The sequence below is a fragment of the Phaethon lepturus genome, unplaced genomic scaffold (assembly GCF_000687285.1).
Source record: "Phaethon lepturus isolate BGI_N335 unplaced genomic scaffold, ASM68728v1 scaffold34867, whole genome shotgun sequence".
Classification (NCBI taxonomy): Eukaryota; Metazoa; Chordata; class Aves; order Phaethontiformes; family Phaethontidae; genus Phaethon; species Phaethon lepturus.
The window spans coordinates 13,252-30,214 of record NW_010553142.1 but is presented as its reverse complement, the minus strand read 5'-3'; the positions used below and the strand labels follow the sequence as shown (position 1 = coordinate 30,214).

General features: G+C 39.9%; 1 protein-coding gene across 1 annotated transcript in view; it reads left to right on the top strand.

The window, feature by feature from the left end:
• Positions 1–2,698: 2,698 nt before the first annotated feature.
• LOC104624172 (netrin receptor UNC5D-like) overlaps positions 2,699–16,963 on the top strand; it is a gene marked incomplete at its 3' end in the record, with an annotated part of 23,879 nt that continues 9,614 nt past the window's right edge. Inside the window, exons 1-5 of the mRNA XM_010291465.1 lie at positions 2,699–2,738; positions 4,591–4,776; positions 5,626–5,793; positions 6,992–7,156; positions 14,678–14,710. Coding sequence (XP_010289767.1) covers positions 2,699–2,738; positions 4,591–4,776; positions 5,626–5,793; positions 6,992–7,156; positions 14,678–14,710 — 592 coding nt within the window. The remainder of the gene's footprint in view (positions 2,739–4,590; positions 4,777–5,625; positions 5,794–6,991; positions 7,157–14,677; positions 14,711–16,963) is intronic.

The window sequence follows — 16,963 nt, the reverse complement described above, 5'->3', positions numbered from 1 at the left end:
TAAGTCTCTAACTCAGCTCTGGCTCTGTCAGTATTCTCATGGGTATTTGCCAAGTCCCCAGAGTGTCTGAGTTTGCTGTGTGGCAACTGGAAGATGTGTCTGCAGTATCTGTACGGATACATACACAAATCGGGCTGACGCGCATACGTTACTTATTTTGCACATGCTAAGCACAGTGAGACTCCATCGCCTGCAGCAACTCAAACAGCAGTTGCCTTCCTGTGATGTGAAGCTGACGGGCTGTGTTCGTGTTGTAGACAGAAATATGGATGAGTTGGCGTAAGCTTTACTTTTAACGAAAAAGAGTTTGCTAACTCCCATCGTAATCTACCTAGGATATGGTGTGTTTAACTGATCTTGCTTTGATAATACTGTAAGCTGGTCTTTGATAATTGCTTTCTGTAATTGGAACAAATTTATGGTTATGCTAATTCGTCTGCTGCCACCCAATATGCAGTAGCTGAGTTAATCCATATCTGCCCCTGCATTTCTTTTGTGGATCATTATGTGATTAAGCTTTGTCAGAAATTGATGGGGGTATTTTAACTCTGAGCAGATTTAATTTCAGGGGAAAAAAGTCAGACATCTTTATATAAACTTACGCCATATTATAGCAGTTTTTAAGTCTAGTTTAAGATAGAAGCATTTAAGATCTTCAGGCTAATTCTTAAAAAGAAATGTATTTCATTGCATTACAAGCGATTGTGTGTCCTCCACTGATGATGAGTGCTAACGAGTCTGCTCTTCAGGCGTTGCAGGTTGGCCGTTCAGAACGCCGTGCCTCACTTCCGTAAGGAGGCATTGTAGGTTTCTTCGTTGCATTTATTTTGCTTGGTAGTTCTCTGTGTGTGTATTTTTGTGGGTGCTGCATTTTTCCAAAGGTTGCATCACTGCAAGTAGCAACAACCTTTTGTCATCATGACTTCTTTAAATTTATCAGTTTATCCTATAAATTCATCCCTTAGTTCTCCATCTTTGAAAACATTTGTCTGCTGAGGCAAAGGCAGTGAATGAATTTGAGAAAGTCTGTTTTTTCTTCAAGGGAGGGAGAGGCTGGAATTAGAGATGAGTATCGCACAGTGTCATCAAGCCTCCAGATAAGAAGCAAAAGGCAATGCGTGCCCTCACTTACAAATCGTCTTTTGATTGTACGTTTCCCAACACTCTCATGTTTATGTTCCATCTGTTTAATGTTCTCCCGTGGTCATAATTCTTTTAAGTGTTTTGAATTAATTTAAAGGTTTTTGATTCACCAAGCCTTGCGGTTCTAGACTCAGTAAGCAGTGGATTGGTGTGCACTCCCTACAGGAAAAATAGTCCGAGTGCTCGAGCGACAGCGATGAGGCCCTTGAGCCCCCCAGTGCCCCCTCCCCCCCCGCCCCACAAAAGCCCCTGACCTGGTGAGAGTCAAAACGCAAAATTTATAAATATACTTGTGAAATAATGAACTCCAGTAATAGTCATGATTGTCATTTCTTTGAACATTACTGTGTTTGTCATTACACTGCACATAAAGTGAGCTTAATTCTGATTGCGACCATTGTATTTCTGTCACTCGATTTATGCCAGTGCTGCTGGTCCACCATTTAAATTGCCTTCCTAGTTTCTTTGCTGAAACCCCTTCTGATAGTTAGTATTAAAGTTAACTACAGAAGGGAAACCGAATAGTAAATGGATTACTTGATTGTTCCTTGTCTTACTCAGACCAAAGGAAAATGGAATACAAAGAGATATTACTAGGGGAAGAGTTCAGCGTTACTGGATTCCAGTGCTGCTGGTCCACCATTTAAATTGCCTTCCTAGTTTCTTTGCTGAAACCCCTTCTGATAGTTAGTATTAAAGTTAACTACAGAAGGGAAACCGAATAGTAAATGGATTACTTGATTGTTCCTTGTCTTACTCAGACCAAAGGAAAATGGAATACAAAGAGATATTACTAGGGGAAGAGTTCAGCGTTACTGGATTTGGTAAGGCGGTTTGGTTACGGCTGCAGAGCTGTGCCTGGCCGTCTGTGGTCGGTACCGTGAAGTCTCAGCCCTGTCTCTTAGCCCGGGGAGTGAACGGCAACGAGGATGAGTGCTAGCCGTGTGATTTCCTGGGATGCTTCTAGCGATGGAAATGGGGATGCCTAAGCTACTGGGTGTGTTAAGTTCATGCCAGAGCAGGATAGCATCTCCCAAGAATACTAAGGAAAGCAAATTCAGGTAGTGAGATTTTTTGTGAAAAGTCACCTCTGGGTTTACCTAAAGTGTGCCTGTGCCAGGCACTGCTGCCTGTGATCTCATGGGGCGTACCTTGGAGACGCACCCTCTTGAAACTTCACTCTGCGTGTTTATTCCCATGTGCGCTGCAGCATACAAAATCACGTGGTCCCAAACCTCTTCAAACTTCTGTGAAGGATATTGTTTAAAAAAAAAAAGTTAAGATTTGAGAGGAAAAGCGACACAAAACAGCATTGTGGCAGAGCTTTATAAGAATGCAGACATAGACTGATACGTCTTGAATGCGTAAAGTAAGCTTTGACGGTGACATTCTGTCTTTGTTATCATTTTTGGTTAACTGCAGTTTGAGGAAGAGTATATAGAGCTAAAAGCTTTTAACAACTTTTGGTATGAAATGTGAAATGTGTTTCGTACTCAGGTAATGCCCATTTTGACAGATGTGTAAAATAATCACTTTATTTAGTTCCATAGTCACGATGCAGGGGAACAGTGCCACAGGCCCAGGTTCTTTTCAAGGTGAGTTCCCAGCTGACTGCAGCGGTGCAGAGACACGAGAAGCTACGGATGTGCCAGCCACACACCTCCGGTCCCCAGCTAACCAAAATGACTGATGCTACTGGAAGGGGAACCTGCTGTCTGGCATGAAATCTAATTGGCTTTGATGGTCGGCTTTTGCAGATTTGTTTATAAACTGGAAAATCTACAAATTGCAGACCATCTGCGCAGAACAGTGTGCTAATGAATGCCTGTAGCTAGCAAATCCATAAGCTCATTACCACAAAGTTCCAGGTCCTTCCACAAGTTCCTACAAGAGGTTATTCATCTGAAGAGAGACGAGAAGGGTGTTTGACTTCAGGGTACAGCCATACCTCCTTCAGGTCTGGAAAAGCCATTAAAATAACTCGCATTTATTCAGTATTTTAATAGAATCTGTTGATTCTGCTTCTATTTTTAGTTTTTCAGTTCTGTAACAGCAGCTTGCCATGCCTTAATTATTTTTTATAATGTCTCAAGAAAAGAAATGCCTTGCAGACAGTTCCTGGGTCTACTCAAGAGATATGCTGGTTGGTGAACTAGAAAAGATGTATTGAAATATATTATACACAGCATTTCATAGTGTTTATGTACCTTGACAACAAATACTAATGGCCTCTAGTTTAAGAATGTTTGTATAAATTGGGAATCTGTTATAATGACTTAGCTCTTCCACTGTGTGCGATGTCAAGTGATTTCATCCTTCTGTTTCTCTCTCAAAAAAATTGAATTAATAATACTTACTATGTTGTCATCCCAATGTATTACGAACGTTAACTAATCATTGTCCAATTATTTGAACAAGTTAAGCGCTGTACATCAAGAGTAGTACTTTTAAATATTTCTTATTCTCTCTCGGTTGAGATTTTCTTCCGTTTTCTTTGAATAAAAATCAGCCTTCCTAAGTTACTAGCCCATACCTCCTTCCTCTGAATTTTGGGGGTGAGGGAGAAGTGGCAATCATTAGCTGACTTTCACTTGGCCTGCTGATCTCCACTGGTCCTGTCTGTCTTTCTGCTTCTTGAGTCAAAGGAAGTATTTCCCTGTCAGATTAATGAGGTTGTTAGCCCGAGGCATCAAGTGCCTTTGTTTGGCTTTACAGGTTTACAGACTTTTCCCCTGTTTTTTTGTTCTCTTGGGGAAGCCAAAAGGGCTCTCCTAAATAGGACAATAATTGAATAAATTAATAGTTACAATGGAAACAAAATACACAGTATAGACTCAAGAACAAATATAGAGGAAATAATAACATGCATTTATTTAAGAAAATGACTTCAGGTTCAAGCTTTAAAACTTACAGTGAAGAAAAACAGGAGGTAAATTAAATATATTCAACTAGAATGATCCATTTTTTTTTTATCATCACTTCTTGATTCCTTGGATTAAATATTAAAGCCTTGGAACTACATAATGCCACAAGAAGTGTGATTAATTGTTTTCCTTTTTTTTCCCCTATCCTTCTCTTCCTCATCATTCCTTCCTTTCTCCCAGCAGAACAAAAATGTTTGTTATAATCCCCACCCTTGCAACTCTGAACAAGCTCTTTGCCATTTTCTTTTCGTTGTTTTATTATTTGTTATTTTATTTTGTCCTAGCATTTAATTTGCTATGCCTTTGTAAAAAAGCAATTAGGGTCTTCAGAATAGAAACAGTTTCTTTTCTGAATTTGTGAATGTCTACCTTTTTGGGAATCCTATCCCAGCTTCATTTTTATCTTAATGTTTTTAATAAAGTTCACAATTACATTTATTAATGAAATAACTGAAATATAATTTTGCAGATTTCCTGCTTCCATTTTTTATTTTCCTACTTCACGTTCTTCTTTCTATCCCTCTCCAGGTGGAATGGCTAAAGAATGAGGAACCCATAGATTCCAACACGGATGAGAACATTGACACCAGAGCAGACCACAACCTCATCATTCGACAGGCGCGTCTGTCTGACTCTGGGAACTACACCTGCATGGCTGCCAACATTGTTGCCAGGAGGAGGAGCATGTCTGCGACAGTTGTGGTGTATGGTCAGTGAAAACGTGATAATTATGGAAAAACTTAGATATGTGTGCTTTTATTGCTGGAGTACTTTATATTTTTAACATACAACTGGTTCTAAATCAAATGACTAACCTCCTTCCTGTTACGATGAATTTCTGTTTCTGCTGCTCAGGGCTGAGATCATGCCTGCTTTGAGAGGGCTTAGAATTATGAGGTTCTTGTTTGTGATGGATTCCCAGTGGTTATGTCAATAATAACAATCCTTGCTCCAGATATTAAGAAGATCCAATTATAAGCTAAACCACATAAATAAGCCTTGCCTGCTACCAGGAAACCCTAAAGCACGTGCCTGGGGAGGTACATAAAGGGCTGCCTTAATTGGAACTGTGGTACTGCAGTGCCCAAGGACTTAACTAGTGGATCTAGATGTTACACAGCAAAGGACAAAAGAGGAGAACCACTGCTTTATTACCATCCTCTGTTGCTCTCCATGTTTATTACTGCATGTGACATTTTATTGTGGAGGCAGAGCATTCCTAAATCACCCTTTTTAAAATGAAGAAGTCTTGTTTATGATTTAAGCAAAGCATACTTCATTGGAATTGAGGTGCTTGCTTTTACCTCGCTCCCAGACTCTATCAGTCATTGCACTTCTTAGCATATTACTCTTCCAAAACCAACATTTGTGTTCTTTGACACCGTGGCCTTAGTGTAGTTGTGTACTGATAAGTAGCTGTGCTCCTACTTCAGCTTGGAATTCACCTGCAGAATGTAAAAACAAAATTCTGCCTTCGAATGAAATGATCTGATGAGATTTGTTGCTTGATGTCTCTTAGCACACCTACCGCAACCTTGAGCATCTTTGTGTTTTGCAGTTAACGGAGGCTGGTCATCATGGACTGAGTGGTCGAACTGCAACGCACGGTGTGGTCGGGGCTGGCAGAAGCGATCACGGACCTGTACCAACCCTGCGCCACTCAACGGAGGTGCATTTTGTGAAGGAATGTCAGTGCAGAAGATTACCTGCACTTCTCTTTGCCCTGGTGAGATATGCACAGTCTACTAAGGAATAACTTTAAACGTCACACTTACAGGCGAGCTCTTTCAGTCTAAAATGCTAGGTACACAATTGAACTTTGAAGAGCCTAGTGAGCTCAAAAAGGAAATTGGAAATACTTGCATCCTTGTTTAGACCACAGCTCAGAGCCTCCTGTAGGCTCTTAGCGGTAGTCACAAGCACCTGTGGCCTTCATCTGACAGGTCTGTCATTGCTTTAACTTACGCTGAAGCTAACTAAGCTGAGAACTTCACTTAAAAGTACTACTCGGCTTGCAAAAGTTTGCTTTCAGGTATATTAGCCTTTTGAAATTGAGCTTATGCTATACATGGTGCTACATACGGTGTTACATCCCTGGACACTGTACATTTCCTCATTTGTTCACCTGAAACCTCCCTTACATGATTTTGGAATTGGTGTTTCACATATACAGCTAAAGAAAGTTAGTAGGACTGTATGCATGTATGTTTTAAGAAACTATGTTTGCCTGGAATCACAGCATAACTTGTCTGAATTCTGGCAAATGTCTCTTCTAGCTTTTATGAGTTTTTAGATACAACATGTCCTGAACTGGGATTTAAAGAACTTATTCATCTATATCTCTGTTCATCTGACTGTTCTTCAGTCTGATTTATGCAGGAATGGGAAACGAACTGTGGAAACCCTTCTAATTTGGGACAGGGTCAGGGACAGCTATGAATCAGTCAGCCAAACAACGTACTGATCCATTGTCTTGCTCAGGACATTAGCCAGAAGTATAGGCTATGTCCAGGCCAGCTATGCTCTTTTTTGTAAGTGTCAGCATCATTTCTCTGTTAGGAAAATGTGTGGCTTCCCTACATCAGCCTGTTGTAAGGTAGAATTGGTACTGAAACATTAGAAGCTAATAGCTAGGTGGCAAAGGAAGTATTTCCTCCTGCAGTTTTAATTGACTATATTTGCAGAAAATTGTATACTGGTGCTATTTTAAAAGCTTCCACGTTGCACGCTTGAGGTAGTACATTCTCATGCTGGATTCTAACTTCACATATGATAAAACTATATTTATTTCTCCCGAGAATTATGCTTTGTCTACTTGCTGTGACCTGAGGAGAGATACAAAACAAGTATTCTTGGTAGGACCTCTTAACTACACCAGCTTGATAGGTAGTGATGATGCTTGTTTTTTCCTCCTCCCCATTCAGTGGATGGAAACTGGGAGGTGTGGAGCGAGTGGTCTGTCTGCAGTCCAGAATGTGAGCATTTGAGAGTTCGGGAGTGTGTTGCGCCACCTCCAAGAAACGGAGGAAAGTACTGTGAGGGCTTGAGTCAAGAGTCGGAGAACTGCACTGAAGGGCTTTGCATTCAAGGTGAGTAACAGTGGGCACTGAATTGGATTTAGGAGGTATGGCCTAAAACATATGCTGTAATCCAGGTAACATAGCATGTCTGCCACACAGCCATGTCAGTAGAACTCTTCTGGCTGAAATGTTACTGTGAAAAAATAGATTGTTTTCAGAGGGTTGCATATGTGGAGTTTGAAATCCACAGTGGTTTCCAAGTCACTGGATTTGTGTAGCACATACTTTACCTATTATCAGATGATTCTAAAAATACAAATAAAGATTTTTTCAATGTGTAATTACGACCACCTGCTGCAACACATTTTACAGAATGTACTACTTAGCGTCCTACCTTTTCTTGCAAGCAAACTGGCAAAGCACCAACATGAATACTCTTGATGCAAGAGCTGTTTAGGGTCAAAGTTTACTCCATTTGTTGCCTTTAACACTGAAGTTAAATAAAGGCAAATCTACTCTATGATGGGTTCCCTGTGAAAGGATTTGCCCTTCATAAATGTCTGGAAAGCATCTGGCATTTGGTAGTTGCCACTATCAACAAACAACTGGAAGCCAAGAAAATGAGCCCTGCAGTTGCAGAGTTGCAGAACACCCGGGGACAGCTGCGTAGTTTCAAAACAAAGAAATTCAGAAGTTTATTCCTACACTGAATGCCACCCCCTATCTATAAGATGATACTGTCACCTCATCACTTTCTAGCAATGAAATGGCAGCCACGGGAGCAATCAGGAATGCTAGAGCTGAAAGATGTAAACTGAAATAAGTCTACTTTTTCTTTAATTTTATATTTAAATAGTCTCTTTCTTTGTTTCTGTGGTATTGTATTACCCTTCCTCCTTGATGTTTGGCATATATGTGTTCACGTTATGCTTAGCAGTCATCTCCTCCTTCTTCCATGATCCACACAACAGAAGGAATATGGCTACAAGTCCCCCTTGTGCACTTAACCATCACATATGCGTTTCCAATAGTATGAGTGCCTGTGGCCTTCCCCCATGTCCGCCTTCCTAATACTGGGAGGCAGTGTCCGAGGGCAAGAAACAGCCACTGTGCCCAGCCAGTTTGTCAGTGAAGTTCATCTGGTGAGATGAGGAAAGTAATGTTGTAAACAGAAGGAACTTCCGTTTTTGCCCTGAGATTTTAATAACTTCTTAATGGCAGATAGCATCCTATGTATTATTTATTCAGGCTTCAGAAATACGAATACCTCAGCTGAGACATTAAATAAGATTTTGTTTGGTTTTGGAGGGAGCGAATACCTAGCATCTTGCTGTATGTCTCTACTTAAAGTTTCCAGGGTTACAGAACAGCTCTCCAGCTCCATGGTGTCAGGCAGACAAGCGTCAGGGTTTAAAAGGACTAAAAGGTCTAAATCAAATTTAGACTTTTCTCCTTCCCCATGTTTTAAAAAAGAGTAACTAGTGAGAGTTTGTGAGCACTGCAATTAATTCAGCTTTTGAGGACCACTGTGGTGATGACATGATGTTTTCTGAGGTCTTTCTTCTTCCTATACATTAAATGAATGCCCTTCCCTACAGATGGCTTGATAAATCCAGAACCCATTCAGGTGTGCAGATGAGCATACAATGGAAGACTGTCAGAAGGATGCACTGAAAGGGGCATGAAAAGATGCAGCTGAGGTCTGCATACTTATCATTGTTTGTGACAATCATGAGTTGACTTGCCATCTAGTTGGCTCCTTCTGTGTTTTCTGCCAGCTAATAGAAGGTGGCCCCGTTCAGGTCACTGCTTCCAAGAGGAGCCTTAACAACGCTGCAGGGTGGTAAAGATTACCGGTCCTACCTTGAGAATAATATTCTTTCATATTGTGTAGTTAGGTGTCAGTCCTGTGTATCATCTTCCACGCTGCACTTAGGCTTTAGAGGTAGAGGAACAAATACGATATTATGCTTATTTTGGTAGTCTGAAAGGAGCACGTGGCCTGGGGAAGAGCTATGGTTATTAGGCAGTGAGAGTCATGATACACATTTTACAGGACGGTGATGGCTTCATTCCATGGGGGAAGTCACTGAAACTCCTCGAATCCTGGTAGGACAGTTTCAGGTACAGACTGGGCCTCTGAGCACTGTTGTATCAACATGGTATTGCATCACACAGGCTTTTGTCAGTGGCTTCTCCAGCTGTTAATGTCTGCTTTCTTATTTGAAATTACTCTCTTATTCTCTCTGAGGAGTTCATCCAGGCACTGGCTACAGGCAGGTTTTAGAATGTCCGTGTCACGCTCTCTACAGTGGTGAATTATCACTTCAATATCAGTGCGAGTCCTTCTCAGACGTCACAGGAGTGCGAAAGGTCGGTGCTGTGCTTGCCAGCTGCCTTTTGAGGGCTACCTCTGAGATTTACTGCTGATTCCAGGAGTGCATTTTCAGGAACTATTCCAGGATAAAGGCCTCTGAAGCTTTTTGTATGACCAAAGGTTTCACATACTGGTCAAACGAAATGTGTTACTGCACATAGAGGAAAAGGGACGGGGTGTTTGGAGTTCTGTTCACAGGCGTGTTACCAGTGCAACGGTTGACGATTTTATTTATTTATTTAAGTGTGTCTGTGTTCCCTAGAACAAGACTGGTCTTCATAGTAAGAAATACAAAAGCTGCCTTGTAAAATCCTCAAGGGTGAGGTCTGTACACGTTGGTGCATTCATTCGCTGTTCTGTGCTTTTACTGAAAACATGCTTTGCTAGCGACCGCTTTCTCTTTACCCTTTACCCCCAGTACAGCTTACCCGTGCTGAACTCTGCGAAAGGCATTCGGGGTCGAGAGCTGTATGGCCTGCAGCTTTAGTGAGAAGCTTGTGTGCAAGTTCCTTCAACAGAAAGAGAAAGGGGGTAGGGTGTCAGCCTGCATGAGACAGGGGAGGGCTTGGCTTTTTCCAGCAGATACAAATGTAGTAGTTTTGGCTGAGGTAAATAATGCAGATTGCCTTCTGAAAGGTCCTGCAAAGAAACATCACTAGGAGTTGAAAGCAAAAAACTTCAGGTTGTAAGGAGCCGGTTGCCAATTCACCTTCCTTCTCAGAACACTGAGCTTAAAAAAAAAACACCCCAAAACAAAAACAAAAGAAGACATCCCACAACAGTCATATCGCTGATTAGAGATACACATATAGTACAGCCAGAGTATTTCTTTTTTTGTTGTTAAATGTAATGCCTATGTAAGATGTCATTCTGACAAACCCTGGAGACGTTCTCTGTTTATCCGTCGAATAGGTTACAGTAAAGTGTAGCTTCCCTGCTATTGCTTTACTTCACCTCCTCTGTTAATGCGCCCTATTAAGAGCTCCAATAGCAAGCACTGAAAGAAAGCCCTTACCACTACATTAATTGATAGATGGGCTACTGGAATAGTTACAAAATGGCAACTAACTCAGTTTTAATAATTACCTGGAATTATTATTATGTTGTTGTTGTTATTATCATCATCATCATTGTCTGTCATGTGCTTTGTATAAAATCGAGCTCTTTGGATCAGGTGCTGTCCCTCTGCCTCATGTTTGTACAACCACTGGTGCAAAGAATATTATTGTCGATGAACCACTACCTGAGCTGAGGAATGGCAGTGCAGTAAAAAAGAAAAATGCCCCAGCAAGTTGAAATCAGTTGAACTAGCACAGGATTTCATCATCACTTTTTCAGAAGAATTTTAATTTTTCTTTGTCAGGACATTTAAAATCACTTTGGAGATGCAGTTTTAAGAAAATGTAACTATTTTGCACAACCATGTGCAAACAGAAGTGAAGTAAACAATGCATGTCTGAAAAGAGATGCCTGGAATAGCAAAAGCTTTCTCTTTCGGAAGCAAATCACTCTTCTACACATGGGAATTAAAATGCTCTTAATAGACTTAAAATGTTCTCAATACGCTATGTGTAAATAACTTACTTTCTTTAAAATAAATAAATAGATCATTATGGCTGAAAAGATACAAAAAGCATTTTTAAAATATGAGTAAATTTTGTACAGATTTGATCAAGTTAGTGTCAGCTGTGAAACACAAAGTCTGTAAAATATAACTTTGATGTTGAAAATGAACTATCAAAATAATTTTACAGAGGATAAGAGGCATAAGTAATAAACCCCAAATTTTATGATTGAAATGAAAAGCTGTTTAAAATCTAAGCCTACTAGGGATGCATATATTGACATTAGATCAATACTGTTTAAAATTAACAAAATTAAATTCTCAGCTCATGCTGAATATCGGGGGGGAAATCTGCTGCTGGATTTTCCATGCAGAAATGTCTTTGGGTAAAGTGTTTCTATCCCTTTCATAAGGTGAGATGGGAGTTGGGGAAATTGTGAACCAACAACAATACTCTAAAATTAATTTGAAGACAAATATAACAGAAGATTTCTCTCTGCTGCACACACCAGCAATTTTTGACCTAATATTAGGATCAGAAACTGATCTCCAGGTATTTTGTGGGAGGAACAAAAAAAATCTACTCCAGGGTAATTTGGACTTGAGCAGGTTGTCCGTATTACCCTTCATCTCTAACAGCACTGGAACGGAGGAAGCTAAAAGCCTGGTGCTATAAAGCTGTTACTGTTGGGTAATGAGTGGAGCCGAGACGGCCCTGGCCTACGTGTTCTTTGTGTTTTAAATAAGCTCGTCTCCTCCTTTCGCTGCGACGGGTAGTACCGGGGAGCGCGTGCTGGTTCTGAAAGTTGAATTTCCATACGCACTCCACTGGGCCGAAGTATTGCGTGTCTCTGGTTTCCTTCACCTTGCAGTGCGAGACTGTTACTCCTTTATGGGTCGTGCTCTGTGTATATACTTGTGTCAAATTATTTTTAGGCACGTAATTGCTTTCTCAGCTAACAGGAATTGATGCGGTTACCCTATTTTTTAAAAAGCTTCTTCCCCTGCTCCTCTTCCAATATGTGCCTTTTCTGCTCTGCTTTTCATCCCACGGGGAATTGTGAAGGAAATGCGGTACTGTGCTACAGAAAACTGATCTCTTGGAGGTTATTTATCAGGCACAACTTGCTAACTTTGTTCACAAGGCAAAAATAGAAATGAAACATTTCTTTGGTTAATAAATGAGTACTTAAATGAAAGTAAGCGTGAGAACGTAAGATGCCAGGAAAGTGTAGGCCTGATTCTGAACTGGCAGAAAAAATACAAATCCTTAGTATGAATTTTCAAATTTGGAGTCAATAAATGAAATGGTGATAAAACAGGGTCTACTCTCAGGTTCTTTAGTCAGTCCCTGGGAATAACACAAAGAGGACACCCGTTCCTTCACAAGAACATCCAATCTTCTCTGGATTTTGATTTTCTGGAGGGATCCAGATAGTCTGGTCCTTAACTGAGGAGCCACTGAAAGTGCTTTTTTTTTTTTCCAGGGACTTTCTTCTAGGACTGTATCAGTTAAATAGATAAAAAGTTCTAGGCAGAAGAAAGGTAGAATTATTTTTGGTTTTGATATATATGAAAGATTGCCAGGCCTGCCATGTTGGGAGAAAAACGGAGCTTGACTCAAGCTGAATGCAAAGGTCCCTTTCACTCAGGATAGTCCTAACAAACAACTTACTAATTTCTTGCATATTTGTTCTTTTGTCCCTACCAGTACTGTCAGTAGTATCTTTTTCATGGTGGATTTCTCTCTGTCTTGCAGAGGTGAAAGCTTTTTCCTTGCTTAATAAAAGACAGGGGTTTGTAGAGTTTTTTTGTTTTACTTTTATCTATTTGCTTTAAAGTTATTTTTTTGTAACTTCAAAAACTACTGATCTCTTTTGCTAGTGCCCAAAATAGAAACAAACAAGTAAGACCATAAGCAGATGAACTGCAAACATGTTTTTACTAATGCATCATAAATCACAAATAATTTCTTTTTTTGTTTTTCAACCAGCTGTGATACTGAATATTGCCAAGAGGCTTCTGCATCTAGCAGTCTCACCAGTTCATGGCAAATGCACTTCAGTTCTATTGCAGTTTTCTGTAGATAGCACTATGTCAGCAGCATGAAAATGTTTGTTTCCATTGCAAAGCTCAAGTCTGACACTATTTGTTTGGCGTTTACGTGCATCATCTGCTAACAAAAATAAAAACAACCTCAAGAAGAAAAAAAAACCCCACACGTAGCTTTTTGGCAAAGCCAAAATCCAAGAATCTTTTGAGTGAAGTATTACTGAATCGATTATTTTCACAAATAGGAAAAATAATAGAGGGCACCTCATAATCCATTCGCTTCCGTTATCACATAGCAAAACACTGAGCTGAACACCCTGTACCGTGACGTGGTTTCCATTAGGACGACTAGTTCCCAGTGTGGCTGGTCGGACTGCAGTGACTGTGCTGATAACCGACCTCTAGAGGTAGCCGTACCAGACCCCTCATACAAAAAGAAATCCAAAAGATAAATGGGGGAACAGCTCAGTCAAAGAGAATCTCCTTACAATGCAGAGCACCTACAAAGTGGATATAGTCTTATCTGCTTAAGGATTTATATCCCACATTTTATTGTGCCTACTAGATCAGTCTAATTCTGGTGAACTGCTGGGCTCTGTCGAACTTTATAGAAATCAGTAAATTATACGTTGTGTTCTGCTGATTTCTTCAGAAAACCCTTCAACTAAAGGTATCGGAATAGTTGCTTAAGTCAGGCAGACTGCCCAAGAAACTGAGGGGTGGTAGAGTTGATCCTGAGACTATTTATAGAGCCTGTGGAGGGCAGCCCGGGGACAGGCCCGGCAGCCCCACCCAGAACACGGGTTCCTAAGTGGGTCTCGGGAATCGCGGGCGCGTTCCCTCCGGACTGGGGCGCTGGGACTGGCAAGCCCGGTGGGTTGCTTTGTTGCCACGTGCGCCTATGGAGCCTGCGCTCCTGCAGTACGGGTGCTGCACGAGCCCGAGTCTCCCGTTTTCCAAACATTACTTTCCCAGGTATTGGGTTAGAAAGGATGACTCAAATGCTTATTACGAGGAAGACAGAGAAGCCTCATTTTTGAGAGATGCACTATTATATAAAACCTATTTTATATTATATTTGCATACATGTGGTAGTACGTTGATTCTGTATGTTCTTTATATACACATATAGATGTCATTATCGGTGTATATTTAGATACATAAAGGTGAATATATTGTACATTTTGATATTTTATAAATTACTTTTTTAAATGTCCATCTCTAACCTTTCCATATAGCAAGCATACAAAGAAATAATTCATTCTTAACTGATTTTCTTTGCCAAGTGAACAGCTTCAAAGTGTTGAACTTCCTTATTGCCGAGATGTATGATATTCTGGATAAAAGCATCCAATAAAGCTAACAAACACTTGCATTAACCAAGTGAGAAATTACTGCAAAGAAAGATCCTGAAAGAGATTTAGGGGGTGGGGGGGAAAAGATGAAGGGAAATATATGGACAATATAAAATATTCATACTGTCAGCAAACAAGGAGAAAATGTTTCATTTATAGAGCTAGAGAGAAGCAATACAGGAAATAGATGTGCTCCATGTAAATTTATTAAGTGCAACTTTCTCTCTCTCTCTCTCTCTCAGATAAAAAACCTCTTCATGAAATAAAATCCCAAAGTAAGTTATTTTTTTTTCTCTTGTAAATATGGGTTTTCTCATCTTCTCTGCCATTCTGTTTATTTGTTTAGGAGCTAAATAAAACTGAAGGTTATATGAAAGGCTTTCACATCTACTGAAAGCATCTTCTTTGTGATCATAGGTTTTAGACAGAAAATAGAAAAGTGACTGTTCTTTAGGAATCTGTGCCTGACTGGGAGCCCTTTCTACAGGAACGCTTATCTTGAAATTGATCTCTTGAGGACTTGTAATTAGAAAAAAATAATACAGGAGTTTGGTTTTCTTGGTTCAAACCTGGTTCCACTACTGGCTCTGCCTGATCTTCTTCAGCTCACTTCAGCCTTCATGTATCAACTGGTAGAAGGTATTTACATGCTTTACCCTGTAAAGAGTATATAGATATCATTTATATACTGCTTTGCGGGCCTTCTATGCTGCACTCTTTGTTTCTTAGTCTCTCATTGATTTCAGTGGAATTTTAGTTTAGAGCAGCACATTTGGAGTGAATTGACTAACTGAAAGATTTCATGAAAAAAAATATTTTAAAAAAGGACACAGTTTCATCAAAACCAGAATTTCCATGAAGCCTCTCTGTTTTAAAGTGAAGACATTGCTTTTTTTCTTTAATAAAACATATGCAAAGTTTTGAGGATTTTTTTACTGCTTAATTTTCAACCCAAACTGTCTTTTTATAAACACATTTTTGGCTTAATTCCTTTAAAGGATTTAAAACAAGAATCCACCTGTACTGAGAAGTAATGCATGCAATTGCTTATATCTTCTTTGAAGACAGATTCTTCTATTATATATTACAAAATACGTGGGTTTTAAGCCTGAGTATTCCTCCAGGATACAGGGGCACAGGGTGATCAGGTTATTTGAAATTTTATGGAACTTCGGCCCTAAATCATTAGGAAAACATTTGGAAATCCTAACAAAAGGAACCGTACTTCCTTTGAGCTCGCATGCTGTAGACTGCAATGCCAAACCTTTCTGCAGCAAAATTTCTTGCTGGCTTGAACGAAGCCTGTTTGGTTATCAGATCACAGAGTATTCCCATCTGATAAACCAGAGTTTTAAAGAACTGGTCAAGTTCAAATCCATGTTATCCACAGACAACTTCATAACTGTTTACAAAGGAACGTAACTTAATTGCAGCAAAAATGTGAGGAGCACTGTTATTGTCCCAGATGGCTGCAGCTCCTGGTGAGTGCAGGGTGTTTGGCTTTTCAAAAGCTCTCAGTTTTTAATATGGGGTAGTTATGTATGCATGACAGCCCCCCAGCTTCACCCGTTACACGGTTCTGAACACATAGAAAGCTTGCCTGAGAATATTTCTCCTGTACATTTCCAGTTCTTAAGTATTTCTAACACTATGCAAAATCAAATTTAGGTAGCTCAAAAATGTGCTGTGGTTGCCTTGGCTCCTTAAAGCCTTTTTAATTTTGTCTTGTCTTTGTCTCACTGGCCACGTACAACTGGTCTGTGTCATAACGTAGCTCAGGCAATTGATAACCTTTTTTTGTTTATCTGTGCCGTTCCCATTTAATCAGAGAATCTTGAAAGAACATCAGTCAAATCGCTTTATTAAAAAAGTAACTTTAATAGAATTGATTTTAGCATATAAGATACCTAGGAGAATTAAAGGGTTTCTTTATAGCTGGGGGTTAGAAACATGAAATACAGCTTGTTGCTTATTCAGCGAAACAGGAACTTAGTTTAAGACTGCATGAATCATCATTGATGCAAAATCAAAGTCAATTATGAAGATAATTGAGAAACAACCTGTTCTGCTAAATAACCCCTTACATGATTCTCTGACTTCAATTCCTGTTCTCAAAGACTGGCTGTATGAAGCAATGGACTTCAAGGTGCTGAGGGGCACCCAAAGCGAGAGCGATGGAAAACCCTTTCAAATCTCCCAGCTAACTCTAATGGTAGACGGGGGGTAATGTATGCCCTGCATAGCTCCTGGAAAGCACTTATTGTAAATGAGATAATTTAATCAATTATGTTTCCTAATGTACTAAACCAAATGTTTCATTTTCTGCTCCTGCACATCTTAAATTATCTTCAGGTGCTTTATGAAACTTAATCATAGTTAATAGAAACTTCATTACCATCAAATGTGCTTTCAATAAATGTTGTGTAACAGTGTCAGGAGATGGAGTGAAATATAGGCTACAATTACCACAAATGTGTATCCTGTAACTGAAATGTATAAAAATTGTAGTGCTTTTCCTACCTCCTCCG